The 20,030-nt window shown below is 40.4% G+C and overlaps 1 protein-coding gene across 1 annotated transcript in view; it reads left to right on the top strand.

Moving 5' to 3' along the window:
- Window positions 1–554: 554 nt before the first annotated feature.
- The window catches only part of LOC135491213 (muscarinic acetylcholine receptor M1-like), a 31,826-nt gene continuing 12,350 nt past the window's right edge, over window positions 555–20,030 (top strand). The window contains exon 1 of the mRNA XM_064776940.1: window positions 555–1,191. Within this exon, the coding sequence (XP_064633010.1) occupies window positions 880–1,191 (312 nt within the window). The 5' untranslated portion in view covers window positions 555–879. The remainder of the gene's footprint in view (window positions 1,192–20,030) is intronic.

Below are 20,030 nucleotides of genomic sequence, written 5' to 3'. Positions count from 1 at the left end.
GTGGCTTGATGACTTACTGAAGAGAAAAGTATTTTCAACAGCCTACAGAGAGGAACCAGTCAACACTGCATACGGAAACCGTCAAATCACCACGAGCGTCGAGTTTCTCGCAGACTTTGCGAATAATCGACATTCATGAAAATAAAAAACGTCGAGAGATATTTCTTGAGGGGAAAACCGAAAGAATTTTCGTAATCGGCGCAAAAATGAAAATCGTAAACATGTTATTTTTCACGAAAATTTTGAACCGAAAAATCAAAAAGAATCAAAAAGAAAAAATGTTGGTGGTTTACAGTATAGTCTAGAATTTTCCCGTCCTTCCAAATGTAGCAGTAACAACTTTCGGTCCCTCGCCGTGACCTACGAAGCGGTTCAAGCATCCAACAAATGTCGCGTAAGCATCTGCTTAATCGCCAATAATTGGATCGCTATCTGCGATCGCCTCGCCGGCGATTGGGTCCGCTGGTGGAAGGTGTCTGCTCGGATGCAGCGACTATAGTCCCTCATTGATGGCTCGGTATCGAGCTGCGGCAACAGCTCGAGCGAAGCAGCGCCCAGCTCGGTCGGTACGCACACCACACAGCAGACGACATTCTAAATGGATTAGACATGCAGCTGCAAACTGTTTTGATATTTGTTTCTCACTGAGAATTCGTAAATGATATACATGTACCGAAATCAGAGAGCAGGCCACCGTAACATTCATTTTTGCATCCGACTAAAGGCTGTTAGGATTATTTACTTTGAATAAGTTATATGTCGTTTGGGCACATTGGGGTTGCCATCTGTGGAGGTGTCGTCTGAAATAAGCTGAAGATCCTTGAGTTTGGCTTAAAGAGGAGGGATGACAAGGTTCCTTGCCGCACTTCAACCCAGATAATGACTGAAACAGGCCTAACCAGTGGAGTGACAAATGATTCTGAAGCTACGGTGATACAGGGTATATTTCTGGACTTGTGTCCACGGAATCCGGGTGAAAATGATTCTTTATGGATATATAATACTACGGATTACTCAAATTTAAAATGTTCAAGGAATGGATCTTCGGATTTTGGGCCAGAAAGACACCGGCCATGGGGAGTTGCTGTTGATGTTGTTTTAGGAATTTGTCTGTTTCTACTGAGCATTTTAACATTCACCGGAAATGCAATGGTGCTACATGCAGTACGGACCGAAAGGAGACTTCAAACGGTAGGTCAACAATAAAATAACTTGAATCCATCACGTTTAGATCAAATGCTTCCTAGAGGTTAATGGATGGTGCAATGCAACCATACACAAACATTGTAGGATTGAAAGTAATGTCGAAAGCGATGTTTTAGCAACAGACGGCAGGGCCCGGTCGTTCAAAACAAATTTTGTCACAAACTTTGGCGTTAGCTTAGCTTGGCGTTATCTCCTTCAGGTAAGCGCATAGACTTAACGCCAAGTAAAGTTAACGCCAGCGTTCAGTTCAACCAAAAGTAGTGATCGAATATCTAACACTACTTTGAGTATATGTATAACCATCTTTTAGTGATGTGGGATCCCTTAAGAATACAAGTGTACAAACACAACTTTAAAAGGCTTATCAGTGTATTAGTATTTCGATGATTTCAAAATATTTTATGTGCTGGGTCCTCGACGGAATATTTTCAATCAATCGATCTACCAGTATTCATCATGCATATATCAAAACGTAAGACTATTTTTCAAAAGGATAGTGATAATTTAAAATATACAATGTATTTACAATGGTTGCTTACATTTCCTTTATGGTTGCCAGGAGGTACTTGGATTATAAGACCATTCCCAATGGTGTGTCGTCCTGCGGTAATCTGGTCTTTGCTCGTTCTGGGATAGATGACCATTATGCTTGATCTTTGATAGTGGTTTATCATTTTGTGCCTGCGGCAATTGCATTTGCGTATGGCATTCGCATAACAATGCGGATTCTTCTAGAGCAACAGATTTAAGATACTTCACCTAGGCCCAGATTGTACATCAGGAAACTAGGTAATGCAGTTTCGAGCCAACAGTGTGATTTTGTGATTGAATGCCATTTTCACTTCATTAACTGGAACTCGTGTGACATTTTATCAAAAACGACTCATCATCAATTAAAGTGTCTTTTTCATGGTGAAACTGACGCTTGACATGTCAGCAACATACATGATAAAACTTGATAACTACATGTAGCATTATAGAAAAATAATTTGCAAATTATATTTTTCAATCGAAAAATGGAAATGATCACTGACTACGCTTGCGAGCATTTCAAACAAACCATGCTTTCATTTGAGAAACATTCTGATAAATTAGTATTTTACACTTTCGTCAGGGCCATTTTCCATCCGAGTGGTCACTCAAATAAATTCAGTTACATGTGCTAATACATTCAACGCAACACTGAGTCCATTTACGAATTGAAAACATGACGTAGAGCTTCAATTAACTTAGTTTTCGAACGATTCTCAAAAGCTCAAAAACTTTTATATCTAACAGTCTACGGAGTTTTAAGGGAGTTACAGCTCGACTATATACTGTACTACAACGTATACATGTATTTTTAAAATGATAACGGCGTCGTAATGACTAAATGCGCACGCTATTTTAACAACAGAGCGTAGGCCTACATCAACCACGTAAACAGTAACCTTCTCGTTAGCCTCTACCGTTGAAGCAGCAATCGGAAAGCAGAAGGCGTGCACCCCCGTCGTGACATTGATACCAACGAAGCTACGCGGTTAGGGTTATACGGCTCATTGAAGTCAACTATTCCATTGAAGAGCCCGCGGATTCGGGAGCAGACTCCCACGGTGAATTATCTCCCCCGTAACTGATACTACGCGTTATATAGTTAACATTCTTTACAACCAAAGATAATTTTTTACATAAGTTTGCAACAGAAACATCGGATCACTACACATTTTCATGTTTACACGTCAGGTGTCTTGGCCTCAATTAATTAACAGATATAAATGTTAGATGGGAATACATGTATTTGCGCCACGTTTGTGGTGTTTACTTATTAATTTGAAAGGATACTTGTACAAGTTTAAAAAGTATCTCGTGAGAACGGTGCTTCATGGATATACTCCAATACCTCGGGCAAAAGACGGCTAAGGAGCAGGGGTAAATACCTGAAATGAATAAGGCAAATAAAGAATATAAGAAACCATGTTGAAAGATCGTTTAATGCCGAGTGATATTTGCTCGCGCCTAAAAATTCGAAATTGTTGAGAACATCTGATATGATGTTTTGAAACGCCAAAGGCACTATCTGACATGTCTGAATCGAAAGCATTTTGTTCTTTCGCTCTATTGTCGTGACAGAAAATCGTGGTTGCGGTAATATTTATGAAGAGTTGATGTTCACGGAAACATCCAAGTACTGACATGCTTGTTGTTCAAAAGAAAAAGCGACCAACTGGGAATTTCTGTTATGTTCATTTCATTTCATAAAAATCATGTGGTTTATGGCACGTTTGCTTTGAAATCTGTGTTTGCTGAAGGCATTTAACAGTGCGTGGTTGGTTGTTTTCGTTTCAGTACTTTTGTATCACGACTTCTCCCTAAAATCTGTTGAGCTTTCAAAACACCTTTGGAATGCTTTGCAGCCAACACAAATGTGCACCCTCAGAGAGATTTTTCAAAAAAGTTGCTGAAAAACAAGAGTGTCTTCACAATCTAAAAAACCGGCCAATAGTTGTTTTTCTTCATTTTACTACATATCATCGGCCATGTCGATTTAACGGAATCGACGGAATCAACGGAATCAACAGAAACTCGACTAAAAGCCTCCTCTTTTAAGATGTAAGAAACTTTGATATATCTATTAAACATTTTACATTGCATTCGATGTATATATTAGTATACAATTCCTACAGTTTGAAATACCCCGGTTGCTTTCCATTTGCTCAATGTTGTACTCTTTTCCACTCGAGGCAAAACGGTCGCTTATCTCATCACGCAATTGGCAATAAAAGTAAAATTTGACTGATCCCTCCGGACCACAGTAAATTGGATTAAGCCTTCTGACAGATGAGAAGAGATTCTTTCCCCACCGGATCCATCCCCAAAGGGCTGTATAGCGCGCGTATAAAAGTGACAATCTGAAAGGCACTGTCTTTCTGCGCGTGGCGTTGTCGTTCACTCAGAAAAGCCTCATTCTTTACGAAAATTCGTTTTATGAACTATCCCTTCAATGTCATATAGATCCAATAGAACCTTTCTATTAAGGACACCCTTGAATCGAGCAAATGCTGTCATTGATAGAGAGGTGTCCTGGTCACAATAGGTTAGTTTGAATAGAACTTGCTAATTCGGGACAAAAATCAGTGTACATGTGCATGTACTTATAAGCACGGATACATCCGTGTTATTAGAGAGGGTGTCATCTTAAGAAAGGTTTCTGCAAAGGGAGGTTCCGCTGCAGACCATTTAGAGCATCAGTCAGGGAGCTAATGAAGCAAGGGGCTATTAACGGAGCCTCATTAGAAAGCTTTGATTGGTGTTGTGTTGAGTTTTCCTAAAATATCCTTAGCGTAAAGTGTAGTTTCCACTTACAGCGGTGAACCGAGCGCTTTTAATGATCAGTGGCTTTGGATTAGTTTAGCTCAGTCGGTAAATTGACGTAAATAGATTCCCTAACTATATTCAAAGACATCAATAAAGTTGTACCCAGGTTTCTTTGGAAGTTACTATTCTCACTAAGAAATATTAAATGAAACAGAAAGAACTTAGTGTGGGTGAGGTACATCTGTATTCCAATTAAAGTTATACTGTATCACTTCGTTTCAAATGGGTTTTTTCAGAATAAGTTGCAAATAATTGAGCTTTCTGAGTAGTCAGTGGTTCCTAGAGCAGTCATAGAGAAAAATTCAGAATATTTGTCCAAATCTTGAATTCTTGAATTGGAACATCAGCCTATACTGCTTGTTCATCATCGTCGTCGTCATCGGTGGCCTTAAAGAGCCATGAGTTGCCAGCCCTTCTTTTGAGTCAGGCATTACATCAACACCGATCGCATGTTCCAATTTGTGATAAACTGACTGCGCGCGTGCTTGTGAGTAAATCAGGATTGTTTTAATTAGCTTTGTTACAAAGACATATTGTCAGGCTATATGATAAACAGAATGTTCTCTGTCATGCTACAGCTCTACTTTAATCACGGCCTATCTCAAGAAAGCGCTTTTTAGACAGATCTAACTCTTTTCGGTTGTACATGTATGCACACAAAAGGATGCATTTCGTTCGCCTAAATTATCACCGCTATATTGAAGTTCATAGAAAAGGTATTCCTGTCCTTGAAAAAAAAATCCAGCTATACATTACGGTTCCGTAAAGGACTGAATTCCGCTAAAAAGTGTCTCCCGCAGAAGCCACAGTGGAGCATTGGCAAAACGGATGGGACACTTTGCAATTGACACCATCCCCTAACCTTGTGACGGGCTGAATAATGTTTGCACTCCAAGCTTGCTTCCATTACCAGGTACTGATGTTGAAGGACTCTGGTTCGGATTTATATATCATCAATCACTCTAAATGAATTGAGAACCTGTTGTCGGACTCAATCACTTCAAGTGATGCCAATTTGTGGTCGATGACTGATGCGGTTTTTACTGACTTTGACTGACCGGGCCTCGATATCTGTGGCAATCACAAATGGATAACTTCGATAAAGCCGTTGAATTGTGTTGTTTACATTGAATCTGTCATTGTAGAATACCAATTAGCATCAGTGCACTTCGTGTTTACTGAACAAGCAATCGCGATTTTGTTCGAATAATCTGCCTTGGCCATCGAGAAGGCAAAATCGTCAGGAACAGCCATGAGGAAACTCATGGAATCAAGGGCTCATCCTGCTTTACTCGAATTGCTATACCAACTTTTCTGGACTGAGCCAGTTATTCTATTGACGGTACAGTGCTATACATGTTGGGAAGGGGTCCATTCTTATTATTTGATAAGCATTGTAAGCAAGATACGTATGTAAAATCTCTCGGGTACGGACGAGGTAGAGTGGAGAAGACCCCTGTGTAATTGGCGTCATGATATTAAAGAGGAGACAGTCCTTCCCTTACAAACCGTACTCAACATTTCTACTTCAATACAAGTACATGCGGACAATGTATCTATGGATACAAACATTTTGTCCTTTTTACCGCATTTAATAGATGCATTTTCCTCATTTGTTTCGGAAATATCAAATCGTCACATGTTCGACTCACTTTGCAGACAAAGTCCATTTTCAACTCGCAGTTACAATGTACATCCGACAGGTACGCGTACCCTCCACGTTTGAGAGTCTTTATATGGAATGTTGGAATGTTACCGGCGATTACTTGTTTTCTCTAGTTTAGACTATATGTAGTCTCGTATGATATATACTTAAGCTGAACTCCAGCTAAATTACAAGATCGTCATTATTGGCTTTCCTCAGTTGTCATGGTACTAATAGCTTGGTAGAAGAAAGACAACGTCAACAGACACGATGATCATTGTGCGTTGTCTAAAGTACATGCAATGCCGGCAAGCTCCAGGGCACAGTCGTTAGGAAGGCCGTTTAGTAAGTTACAACTGTTCTGCAGCTCTTTCCGCCCTAAAGGCCCACGCCGTTCGTTAAATATTTAAAAGTTGTAATTTGAATTCAAATTGTGTTAGTATGTACTGAATATAAATCCGACAATGCCGTTGTCCGGACAGATAATCAAATACTTTAAATGTCAAGTTTCAGTGAATTCGTACGCATACTAACTGCACGACGTCATTGCATAAACTATTTTCCTTGACCTCTAGTTTTTACGAACGGCGTACCTTGACCTTGACCCCGGCAGTCTTAATTTCCTTCCTCTCGAGAACAGTATAGTGCTACACTGGCTATTTAAACACCAAGGCTACCTTTCTGCTATCAATCAGTTACATTACATTCCCCCGTCCTCTGCAATTGCTTCGGACTTTCTCGGCCATGCGAGGCCACTAATTAATGAACGGATTAGGATCGATTACTTATCGACTTGGTCATTGAGCGGTAATTAGGAGCGAAAAATATCAACGATGATAAAGTATTGAGATCAAATGACCACCAGCGTCGTGTACGTGATTGGGTCTCTCAGATTTCTTCCGAAGTCAAGACAGACAGTCTTCCTTGAAGTGGTGCGCCGTTCGTAACTTATACGAAAATACATGTAGATAATGCAGTTATACACAATGCTTTAGTCTACGAATATGCTGACACTTGGTATTCATAGTTATTTGTATATTTGTCTAGACGACGGCAACTTTTCTCCCTTGCCTGAAACAACCGAGGAGGCCAATCTCCAACCAGAGGAAATTGTCGTCAACAAATCCAATCAAGATGTCAAGATTTGAGGAGGCAAACACTGATCGATGAATTTGACAAAGTCAATAGATTATCTCTCATGGGTGGGTACCTATGATTATTATATTATTAGAAAGCTGATTAGGCGTTAATTTAACCAGGGAATTGGGTTGCGCCCGAGGATTGTCATCTCAGTCTGGTCTTCGCTCTGAAAAGGTTTCCGTCCGTATTGTAATGGTGACGGAGTAAGACCAGACCAGATCGCTTTTACACGACGGCAGACTGATCTAAACCGATCCGGATGTATCGCAGATCGCCCTAACATAACAATGATGACTCAAGTGTATCTGTAAAAGGCGCTACATTCGTTTTGGCATGGCCTTTTTATTTCTCTAAACTCAAGTGATATTCAAACAAAAAGAACTGAGACAAGTGAGATGACGTTGAATATGCTTAAGATAACTTTCAGCTGATTGTCCTCCATCCGAAGATGGTAACTCAACATGCCCCGAGCGGATGTACCATTTTCAATGGAGATAGCTTTATTGCAATATAAAAACCATTCCTGCGTTTCCTTAGAAAACAATACACGAACTAAAATATGCGGAAGACACCAAGTTATGGGCGACTCAAGAAATGTCAGCGATATTTGCAATGGAGACAAAGGCATTTTATCTATTCGTGGTTCTAAACGCTGTGAGCAAATGATGATGAGAACGAAAACAATATGAATTTAACTCTGACATCTACACGTCGAAAATATGACTGGAGTAGGAAGCGAAGATATGAGATGTCAGTTTATTTTTCTCATAATAACATCACGACGTTTACGTTAGTTGCTGGTACTACAATAGCATCCTGTTTACGATCATAAGCCCAATTTGACTAAAACTTTAGTCTCCACTTCAGCGAAAACTGCGGCGAATTCACTGGCGTTGGATTAATTTCGATGTAATGTAAAGGTGCAACTTGACCACCAATGTTCTTGCATCTTACCCGGCTACATTTAAAGGGGGTGTCGACCATGAGGTTGAGGATGGTAAAAATCGTGTAGCGAAATCTGTCTTGATGTTCCACAACTACATCAAAACCAAGATGAGGATGTGAGGAAGTGTAAGGAGAATGTTGATACTTGGCGTGTAAGGGAAAGCAAAGCCAGACGCTGTCCTGCACCGTGATCAAACCGGGAAAACGATCTGGTGGTGGTAGTCCATTGTGGATCTGAATATATAGCCTATTGACGCGCACTGTATCTCACTTCAGTCGATGAGGATGTCATTGATAATATCGATTAGTTCGATATACAGGCCGCGCTGGTATTTATATTTGATGGGTTGACACTAATTGATCGAATTGATATCGAAGTACTAGCGGTGTTGAACTGTTATAAAAACACCCCGAGTACATGAAACGATACTTCACCATCGGCATTGGTTCGCAAACACCCCGACTGCTCGAGTCAGGGTGTCATTTCTCCGCGCAAATCCTCGGCGAAGCACCGCGGGTCGTCTTCAGAGCTCGACTCTCGCTTTGTTTGGACAACCAATATCGACAGCGGACATCAATTCATATCGAAGTAGAGCTCTTGAGGTCGATCTCATCATGACTTGTCATAAGCATTGCTGCTTCGTGAATGAGTCGTGGCTTGATTGACGAAGCGAGTCATATTGGCTTTGTTGTCAGGTTGGTATTTGATCTACGGTTAAAATACATTAGTTGGGCCAAAGCCAGAATCATCTCCACTTCTGGCAACTTGTATGAGTGATGTAAAGAAATTTCTTCATCGTTTTTGCTTGAATTGTCGCTGCAAGAAGTGATCATCTTATGTGGGGCGAGCATCGTTTGATTTTGCTTTTCGTACTTTTGTAGCGTTTATGTACATGTTACAAAGCTATAGCGTGTAATATTCTACAAAATGCAAATCTGGGACAGACGTATGACAGACGGACGCTGGGTCTTAACAATGTGGTGACCGCAAGCACTGTTGACACGGGCTTTGATATGAATAAAGATTAGTGTCGTTTGTAAACCAATACGTAGTAAGAGCCTACCCTGCTCATCCAACTTACCATACTCACGCTTAGAATATCCCCATGGGCAAAAGCATCCTGTTTTTCATGTATAAATACATTTTAAACATGCACTCAAACAGAAAATAGACGTGTCTTTTCAACACCACATATGATTTTCATTTGCCTCTGCATTGTTTTCCTTCTAAACAGCAGATATCACTCAAACCTAAATTACCAGCGCGAAATGATAAATGCCTTGAAATCAGATGCGTAGTTTTTCAGTTGAAATGTTATGCGCAGTAGGAATCTCACAATTTTCCTGATAACGATCGAATGATTTAGAGTCTGATCTCTAGTTTGTTGAGTACCTAACTGAGGTATACCTGATGGAAAGATTAAATCCACCATGTCTGCTTCTCTGCGTGCCATGGTTTCGGTAGGCCTCGCATGGGCACGTGTTTTAAGGTCAAAGGTCACCAAATTTATCGTAATAAACATAAAATAAAACAATACGTCAGTGCTGCATACAAACAGCAGTGTAAACTGCCCATCTAAGAGAACCACAGTAGTGTTAAGGCCAGAGACAAAGTTTATTTCATATTCCGTGGTATAGAAAAGCCATTTTCGAGTTTGACCAATTGACAATTCTTTAGCTATAGGCTATTCAATGTACAAATGCAACCAAACCGAACCATCTTGCCTTATCAGGCGAATCAACTTGTCTTCACCTTCATCAATTACCTAGCTATCTCTTCGGATTTCCCTAACGCGTTACTCATAAATGTGATAAATTACTGACTTTGATTTTCAATTTCCGAACTTGTTCAGCATCATGTGGCACTTTCGAATTGATCATAGTGATAATTGTAATCTGTCTTTCTTTTTTGTCGTATATAGAAGAGAAAAGAACTGTTTGCATGCAGGTAACATGAATTTTAATTTTAATACATACAGAATGTACACTTAAAAGTGTTTGTGTCATTGTGTTTTTTATGCACCGAAATGTACTTCAAATGATTTGCAGTATTCAAGCACCTACGTACATCTATGTAAGTCACACTGTGCTACCATAGAGTCTCTGTGGAGAATTGACGGAGTCTCTGACCGCAAAATCAGCCGAGCAGTTCGCTGCTTTAAGCGACGACTGGGAAGCCAATAACATCAACAAAAAAATTGTTTTTGGAGACGATGTGACTTGGTAAAAAGGAAAACCTCTGCCGATAGGATCCGGAAAACTTGATCTGCTGAGTTCGAAATGTGCCACCTCATCGATAAAGGTCATTGGCCGACTAATCCTGTAGGCCGTTGGCGATTCCTAAGGTATTTCAGAAACAGGAAGCAGAGCAAAGAAAGACGAAAATTTAATTATAATCCCCAAAGGAAATCCTATTTAACCTGAACAAGAAATCTTAGCGATATTAGGCTTGTTAGTCTTCCCGGCAAAATATATTCTCTGCCAGTGATATTTAGACAACCATGTTAGCGAAAGGTGTGTCGCTTTCATTTAAGTCGTCGATCTTGAAGCTATGTAATCTACTTTTAGTGGTTTCTATGCCCATGTGCTTTATTCTGCTATCGAACAATAAGGTATCTGACATCTGCTCAGAGGAAATGGCGCATTCGAGACTAGACGAGGTAGACGAGACTCCAATGGGTCGCCCAGGATTGTCTTTGAGTTGGGTTGGTTTTTAAGCACTACTTCTTCATTCCTTCAGCGAATTGTGATGTTTACGTCGTGTTGTGCTATGATGTGTGTTTGTGACGCTTAATTTCCTCTCTACAGAATCTCTCAGTCATAACATTGCGCTATTGAATGAGAAGGCAGAATGATTATCAGCTTATTCCGAACTTGCTGACACTCCATCGTTCATGCAACACCCTGCCCTCCAGTTCAAAACATGTATTTCTCTAAGGTATAACACAGTGATTCGTTGTTATGCATAGGCAAATTGTGATGTTGATATTTTGCCTCATTATATTACCAGGGATGAGGCAACGGAAAAGGTTTTTCGAAAAAAAATTACATGACTCTTGAAAAACTTTCGTTGTCCCATCGTAGGTTTGAATAGGTTGGTAGTTTTGCGATATCATGGTCATTGTGCATTCTAGGGCGGGGTGTTGCATGAATGCGAGAAAAGCCAATAAAGTTGCTGGTAATGTGGTTTTTGTTACTATCGGTAAGGAGGCGGAAGAACCTGATGGCTGTATATGTCTGCGAACAGCGGCCTTGCCGAAAACACAACAACTCCTCACACAATGAAAGTAAGGGAGAATAGAAAGACTGGAAGCCCCATGATGGGCAAGAACATGAATACGAAGACGAAAATAGCAAAAACCTTATTAAGAGCTGCTGATGACTCGGAAGCAGAGAGATGACCGAGGTACATGTACATGTATACAAAGCTTTGAGCAATGTGTTCGTAAGACAGAACAAACTGCAATTGAGTCCTGTCATAATCTTACCATACGCAACATTTTGCCAGGCTAGACATTACAGTAATCAATCCGGAAAAGCAGCTCCCGGAAATGACTAGTGAAACATTATCAAATCGAGGTTTTCCTTGGTGATACTGATGATGGATTTCATTGAATAAGAAAAAAAAAACAATCGCAATATCGGCAAAAAATTTATATCAATCGCATCAATATTTGTTTCAGTTGATGGCAATCTGTTGGTATTTGGAAGAAAATATCTTAAGACTGTCAGGATATTCATTGGCCCGCTTTCACTCAAGAAATCGAGATTCAGGAAATTCGTTATAAAAAGCACTAAATTTCATGGACTCCATTCACAGCTTAAAAGTTAAAATACATTTTTTTTCAACACACTTTAGATTTTAGTAAAAAGCTGCATGCATTTCAGACATTATCTGAGCGTTAATTGTTAGATAATGGATGTGCCTCACATCAATCATTTAAATCAACTCCGGGAGACACGGGGACACTTCGCAGCTACTCCCGCGCCAAATGAAATTATTCAAATTAAGTTATACACAATCCAAGAGTGTTGCATTTCAACGTTAATGTATTCAACTCCGCAACGTTATTCTATTCAACACCGCAAATGTGATGGAGTCCCTTGTGACAAGAATGAGCGAAATGTAATTAGCCTGGTGTTTGAATTAATTTTCGACAACAAGAGTTCATAAACTCTTAGAAATAAAGGTTTTGGAGCGTTTGAAAAACCTGTTTTGGCTTTTCGGCCAACTCAAATACGTGTTCAAGTATGTAACCTGTTCATCCTGGCAATGGCCTCTCGGTGTACATTAGGAGTAAAAAAAAACCTGAACTCAGGATGCCTGTAGCGGTGTCTTGTAAAACAAAAGCCCCTAAGGAGCCGTTGTCCACTTTAGATACATGTAGAAGAGATCGGCGACATTGTGTCGACTTTAAAATCGGAAAGAGAACGAGCGAGATTTGGCACTGTCAATATAATAAAGATGGTTGATTAGTTTTGCGTTTGTTTTAAAGTTTTTTACCGTCTCCTTAGATTCTGATAGGCAACCCAGTCGTCATCTGGTCCATGAGTGGTAGATACTGTTGAAAAGGGGAGCTGAGTGTTTTTATGTAGTCTCGTATACTTTGAAAACGGGAGTTCACGTTTCTCTCTTTTTGTGAAAGAAGGGAAAACGTGTGTAAGTTCCTCAAGTTAAAAATCGTTTGAAATACACTTGACTTGACGACATACATGTATTCGCCGCTTTGTTATGTTTATTAGCCGTTGATATTACATATATCTTGGTCTTGTGTTTTTAAAGCACGAGTGGCACGGCGTGAGATAATTTTGGATTACTTGGAGTATGTCTAAATGTCGGTAGAAGAAAGAGAACATGAAAAACAATCGAGTTTTCATACATTTCTCTGACTAACGGGAGAGAACGGAGGAATGTGCCCCTTTATAGATTTCTGTGCATGGAAACCAGTGTTCTCTGACACTATGGATGAAGGTTTCAAGTTTGTCTGACCCGCGCTGTACTGACCATTGAACACGCACTTTCATTCTCGTTCACTTCATCATGGTACTGTTAATGGGTCGATACGAATAAACAAGGCAGCGGCTTTCACTGTCAGCAGTCAGACAGTTAATCGACACATATCGCACCATCTCGAATAAATATGATTCCATAATGATGACAAATGCATATAAACAAGTTATCAATTAGAATGATGTGCACACCAGCAGCTGCTGTCGATGTATTGTAAGAATCACCATGCTTTAATAGGTTTTACTTTTCGTAAATGTCGCAAAACAAATCATGAAAAATGATTGTTGGGCAGAAATATACTTTGAATTTATTAACATGATCGATGTCAAACTTACGGGTCTTATATCCGCTGCAGATCGTAATATGGACACCCAAGATCCCTTGAATAGAGTGACCACTGTCCAACCTCTGAAGAATGGTAAACAATTGAAGTTCTGATCAGGTGTAATGTATTTGGCTGTTCCCCATTTCAGTGTTTCGAGACTAGAGAAACCATGAATAATCATAGCGGGAAGCAGAGCAAAATATGTCAATCTTTAAATCTATCTTTCGGTGTTCCCAAAGAAAGAGGGGAAACTCTCAGAAACGGAAAAGCTCAAAAACGTTGCACTAGATAGTGATAACGCCGCTGATGTAGCCCGAGGTCATTACTGGCTACACCAGTTGGCTATGAGTGATCAAATATTGAATCAGTCTGCAGCGGATGGTGCAACAAACCCCTCATTGTGTTCGAATGTCGTAAACAAATGATTGATGCGGCGTCCTGTGATCAGGGATTATCAGGATTATTACCTGGTGACATGGCGTATTGTCACACAACATATTGCGATGATAATCTGACAATGTGACATGGCAACTGGTTGTTCGGGTGCCACGACCATGATGATGAACGAGCAGGTTTGGCATTGTCGACCGCGAGTAGGGAGCAAACAGCTAAACATGTAGGAAGAAAATGAACATAGGAAGGCTTCACTATATCTGCAGCCATTAATGAAACAAACAGTCAGTATAGAAGCTGCGTTTGGTGGCCGCAAGGCGAAATCAGAAAAAGTCTCGATTTTCATCTCGACTGAAATAGATGGTCACTGCAAACATAGGCAATTTTTATCGACATGGTCACGGCTAACATAACAAAATTTTATCTGTAATGTATACATGTACGTGGTCGCTGCCAATAAGTGACATTTCTTCTTTGAAAGCCTCACCTTTGGTATTAAGATTAATAACTTTTTATATATAGAAAGACATCCCTCGCAGGTGTTAAACCAAGAAAGTCTCCGGAATAAGATGACATGCAGGAATCAGTTAGAGGATTCAGAGAATTGGGGAACCGTCTGCAGTCGATATTTATGACGTCATTAGAATATGGAATCGCCGTGCAAGCGACCCTCTTCGAAGCAAGGTCGGAGTGATACTAAATTGGATTGCAGAATAACTCCAAACTTTGCTTCATATACATGTAACTGAGGCTGGAGATGAAGGTACAGAACCGAAGCTAGACATCTTGGTCTCATCTTTCTTCCATCTACTCGTGCTAATGGGTCACTGAATGCATGGTTGTCATTTTTCCCTCGCCTTGTAAAAGCCAATCCTTGTCAGTACAGAGAACTAAGTAAATAAAACATTCACTCAGTGTTCATTTCTCGTAGTAATGCAACACTATATCCCAGGCAAACAACGACTTTGATAAATAAGCGTTCCCTCGCAAAATAATATGTCATTGACCCTGCCTCAAATAGCAATACATTGACGTATTGTATATGTATAAGCAGTGAACAGGAGGATACACGCGACCAAATAGCGCTAAATTTTGTTGTTAAAACTCAGTGGCAAAAAGTCTCACAAACTGTGCCGGTTCGCCGTATGAAAATGCGGAACTGACAACCGGCAGATGGTATGCTTGTTTTTCATTCACCGAACTCGTGCATCAGAGATAGTTCAATTTTTCATCATCTTTGATAATTTTCTCTCGCAGCATGTGACCAACTCGATCAGTCAATGCAAAAAAATAATGGGCAAGTTTTTCTTAAACGAATTCGATCTGTCATGTCATGTCAAGGTACGCTACGATCAGCATTGTAAATGGAAAAACTAGATGTTAAAGGTTAATAGTATGTACTGTAATTTTACATCAGTTTTTTACCTATACGTGTACCTTTTCTTAGCTTCTGGTTCAAACCACTTCCAAACTTTAGTTTCATTTCGAGTCAGCTCTGGTTACGCCTTGTGAGGCACCTATAAAAATAGCCCGAAACGTACATACAGTGCGTGAATGGATACGTTCGTGATACGCCTATATACCTCTGAAATCTAAATTTCACTATTTTCGAGTTCGATGGTATGACACGTTTTGTTCTTAATTATCATTTTTATTTTATACTTTGCTTAAACACCGCCCTGGAAAAAAGTGACGATTATCAGCCTTCGTGTATAGATTTTACGCCGATCATGCCGAGAAAAAAGAAATTTGCCATCAAATGATAATTGGATACGTGACTAAACTTGCATGCAACTGAAAACGGATGCGCTTGCAAGGAAACTCATAGCCAGAGAAATATGGTGACGGAAATAAAAAAATGCCTGAATTTTTTTTACATGGGTAATATAGTGCGAAATGTCTGTAAAATTAATTTGCATTGCTCAATAGTACGCAAATATCAGTAGATACCGTGAGATACCCATCTTAAAAGCCTCATGTTGAAATACACTGAGTTCAACACCAACGGTCGGCTGAGGCCTCTTATTTCAGGACTAAGCATGATGTATATTTCTTTTAATGGACACGTGGAATGAACACGTTTTGCCCTTAATTATTCCGCGAGGAGCTTTCTCTTCTCTTTCCATCTCTATCCTTATCTGAATACCAATGAGGAGTAATCTGCGGAAATGAGGGATCAAACAGACTAGACGATGTTTATGACAGCCAATTTATCTGGTTAAACGGGGACTAAAGGCAGGAGCTGGCCGGTCAATTTGGTAGTCGTCTTGTGACAAGTATCACAGTAAGGGACCTTGTATGTGTTTGATAATTACACTCATCAAACACAGTGCATTACAGTGCACTTGTGAGCTCAGGGGAGAATTTGGTCAATAGTCAGCGTGATAGTGACCCTAGCCGTGCGCCTTCTTTAAGTCCCTTATGAGATGGGCTCCGATCCAACTCCAGCTGCTTGGCAAGCCGATCCAAAACCTCTTGCATTCAGTTTGCTACCATCACCTATGTTAGTGATTATGATACATGTAGTTCCTCACTTGAAAAGGTCGCTGCTTTGACGCACTTCGCCGTCTGTACGTCAAGCAATCGGTTCGCCGTCTGTACGTCAAGCAATCGGTGACCATGGCACTGATAGGGCATTTCCTTTCTCTTTTTTCTCATGCCGTCCTCGAACTTCTCTTCCGATGAACATTACCCCAAATGGCAAACCTGAGTCCGGAATGCCATTAAACAGTTCCGGTGACTTCTCCCGAGAAGCGGTGACTGCGGCTGATTTATGGTGTCCATAATTCCCGTCAGGATGCCTTAACCATTAAATAGCAAATACAGAGTGGTTTATGGCCATGGCCGCTGTTGTAGAACACGTTGACCATAAAAGGATTAAGGAGCGCGTATAAACACGTATTCCTTAAGTACAATTGTATCACCAGATTTGTTACAGAGAGAAAAATGTTGTTTAGGATGTACATGTACTTTTCTCAGCACAAAGTTGTGCCGTGGCCGCCAAACTCGCATTCATTCTTTTTTTGCCGAATTTAGAAAAGCAATTTAGTCTTCAGTTGCCATCTTACTTAATTTGCTGTCAGGAACTACCTTTCATTTGATACTTGCAAGATATAAAGGAACATATGCCATTTTGTCCACGACACAGCCTTGTGCTCAGGAGAGTGATATAAGTGATGAGTGATGCTCCGAATTCCGTCCATAATGCAACTATCAGGTGACAGGCCTAATGAATTTCGAACATCCATATTCCGACAGCGCTTAGCCGTGATAATTTTGTCGGTTACCCTATATAACCTGACCCGCTCCCTCCAACTGTAGGTATAAGCATTGTCAATCAATCGCATTGGTATAAGGAACCACGTTCGGACACCACCTTGATTTTTTTTTAAATAGCAAAGAAAAGCCAATAATGGCAATGCAATCCAGATGTGGAGGGGGTATTGACTTTCGTGATAATTAGTAGCACAAAAACTCCGTAAAGGCGAGAGTAATTGGGGTATCGATTGGTAAAAGACACCGGCGAGAGACAATTAGGTTGGGCACCAGCCAACCTGACTGAGTCGTTGGGTGATATGAATAAAGACTATAGCAAATGCTTTTACTTCAGTTTCTTCAGTACGCAATGGAATTTTGTTTAAGGTCGCTCTCCAATCCCAACGGATTCAATTATAATCAATATGCACACTCACTTATAACATATCTACCCTCAATCATGATAAAATACACTAGTTTATGACCAAATAATATTTGAGGGTGAAATTCTAATGAAATTTCTATCATAGCAAGGATCATTAGCCACACATATCTGGCAATATCACCCGGTATAGAAATCAATAGCGTGGCCCTTTGGATGAGTTTGTGCTCGGAAAGTGCATTAGATGTATGGAAGGCTTTACCTTATCATCATCCAATCGTAGCGAGTTCTCAATCTTGGTTCTATGGAGTGATTCCAATGTAATAGATTGGATTCTACACATGAAGCGCACACGGAGGCAAGATACCATTATACGTACAAGTAGGTTGGGTTAAGCATGTGCGTGGCCAAAAAAGACTGACGAGCATTTCTACCACTCGTAGATTGGAAGTAGACCTCGCCTCGCTCCCTCACGACAAAGTCGACAGCAGGTTTTCCTTTACCCACATATAACGTCACTTCAGGTCATTCATTCCCGGCCCGTTCGATGAATTACCCCCAAAACATGAGACTAGATATAATCAGCTTTGCACAGAAATATCTCCACTACAGTTCACTGACAACTCGAGGCTGAAAGTATACATCTTGTCAGTGCGAATCTTTATCAAAATCTCCTCTCTTCTCCATCTCGCAGTGACGAGAATTCATTCTGGCATTTAATCAATGGCGGATCAGATCATTGTAACTTCATGTAAAAACATGAATTAGACCTGTAGACCAGACGAGATCAATTTAACCAGTAGATCGATTTGATATAAGTTACACGGCAGTGAACGACAAACGCTGTGATGAGAATTGACATCCGATTTAAAATTTTGGACGACACACTGTAACAAGAAAAAAATCAATTTCTACTTGCTATGAAATTGTTCCTTGAGACTCGTCTTGATTCGCACGTCGTACCCTTGGCCCCAAATTTTGTTGTGTTCTTAAATAATACTGATGCTTGTACGTGTATGTCCTCTGCACCATTCTCATTTCTTTAAAAAGTAACTATGGTTTGTGCTATCTAATCTAATTGCATGACTATAGGCATGCGAGGTTGCTCATTTTCTATCTGAAATGATTGCTAATGTTGTCGAAAGGGTTTCTTCCCTGTTGCGAAGTGCCTGAAAATCATGCTTTTTAACTGCACATGAAACGGGGGTCTGCCGTCACACTGGGAGACAGTTCTAAGGAGAATGGACAACATCCAATTATTCTGAGTCCCTGATGTGAATTGCCAGTGGAATTCGATGAAGAATTTTTACAGTTGCACATTTGGCTCACACATTTTTCTTTTGTAACAAGCCGTTGAGAAAGGTTACCCCCGACACACCCGCACACACACACGCGCACACCCAAATGCTGCTGCAGAATTCGATAACGTAGTCGATCTGAAGGCGTACTACCACTAGTTGTCAAAAAGACCCATGCCAGACGAATATTCCAGAGGCAAGATGATCTATAATCATCATGTTGTTGACTGCCGTCCCGTAGCGGCGATGATGAATGCCCGACGAGAGGCGCACAACTCTCAGCTACGAAAGAAAGTTGACAAGAAATCTGTCAGTACGATTCGTTGATAAATATTCTGTTCCCCAGCGTGCATTACCAAGTCTGCAGCGGAACATTTTGTGGCATGCGAGTTCGTTAACCGCTGTCACGCGCTCGAAGCTGATGACCTAGTTTTTAGGCAGACATCGAACTCATTTAGAGTATCTTGCTCTATAGAATTAAAATTAAAAAGAGAGATTATTTCTAAGCATAAAGCGGTTCCATGGACAGCTGCGTTGTATTATACAAAAATAGAAAGTCACTGGACTTTTACTATCCTAAAACTATAGTCCTAGTGGCTAATGTCCTCAACTGCATTCCGTCCATGATTTTCTACCCGCTACAAATGCCACTCGATCAACAGTTCAACTGGAGGACATGCTATGTCATCTCAAATCTTTATTTTTGCTCCAAATCTGATGACATCGTTTTTTCTCGCTATGATCGAGTTCGCCTGCAAATAGAGTTTTTGCATCGTGAAGCGGTCGGAGAATTTTCCCTGTCGGTTAATGATATACCTTCAAAAGGTCACATGTGGAGTAGGCTACTCTTCCTGAATACCCAATGAGTGGTTATTAGAGAAATCAAAGCTTCGTTAATAAGCTCCTTCTTATTGCCTTGACAGTCGAACGTGCGTGTTTGATGGTGAAGAAGTCAAGCACTCCACTCGCGGGTCATTGACTTGGTGATGTGATGCTCAACACGCTTGACGGTAGAACACCAGTAGATTGACATGCTGAGGATTCGAGATAAAACCAACTTCCTATCATGTGCTCTA

The sequence above is a fragment of the Lineus longissimus genome, chromosome 7, assembly GCF_910592395.1.
Source record: "Lineus longissimus chromosome 7, tnLinLong1.2, whole genome shotgun sequence".
NCBI lineage: Eukaryota > Metazoa > Nemertea > Pilidiophora > Heteronemertea > Lineidae > Lineus > Lineus longissimus.
This window is presented reverse-complemented; position numbering and strand designations above follow the sequence as displayed.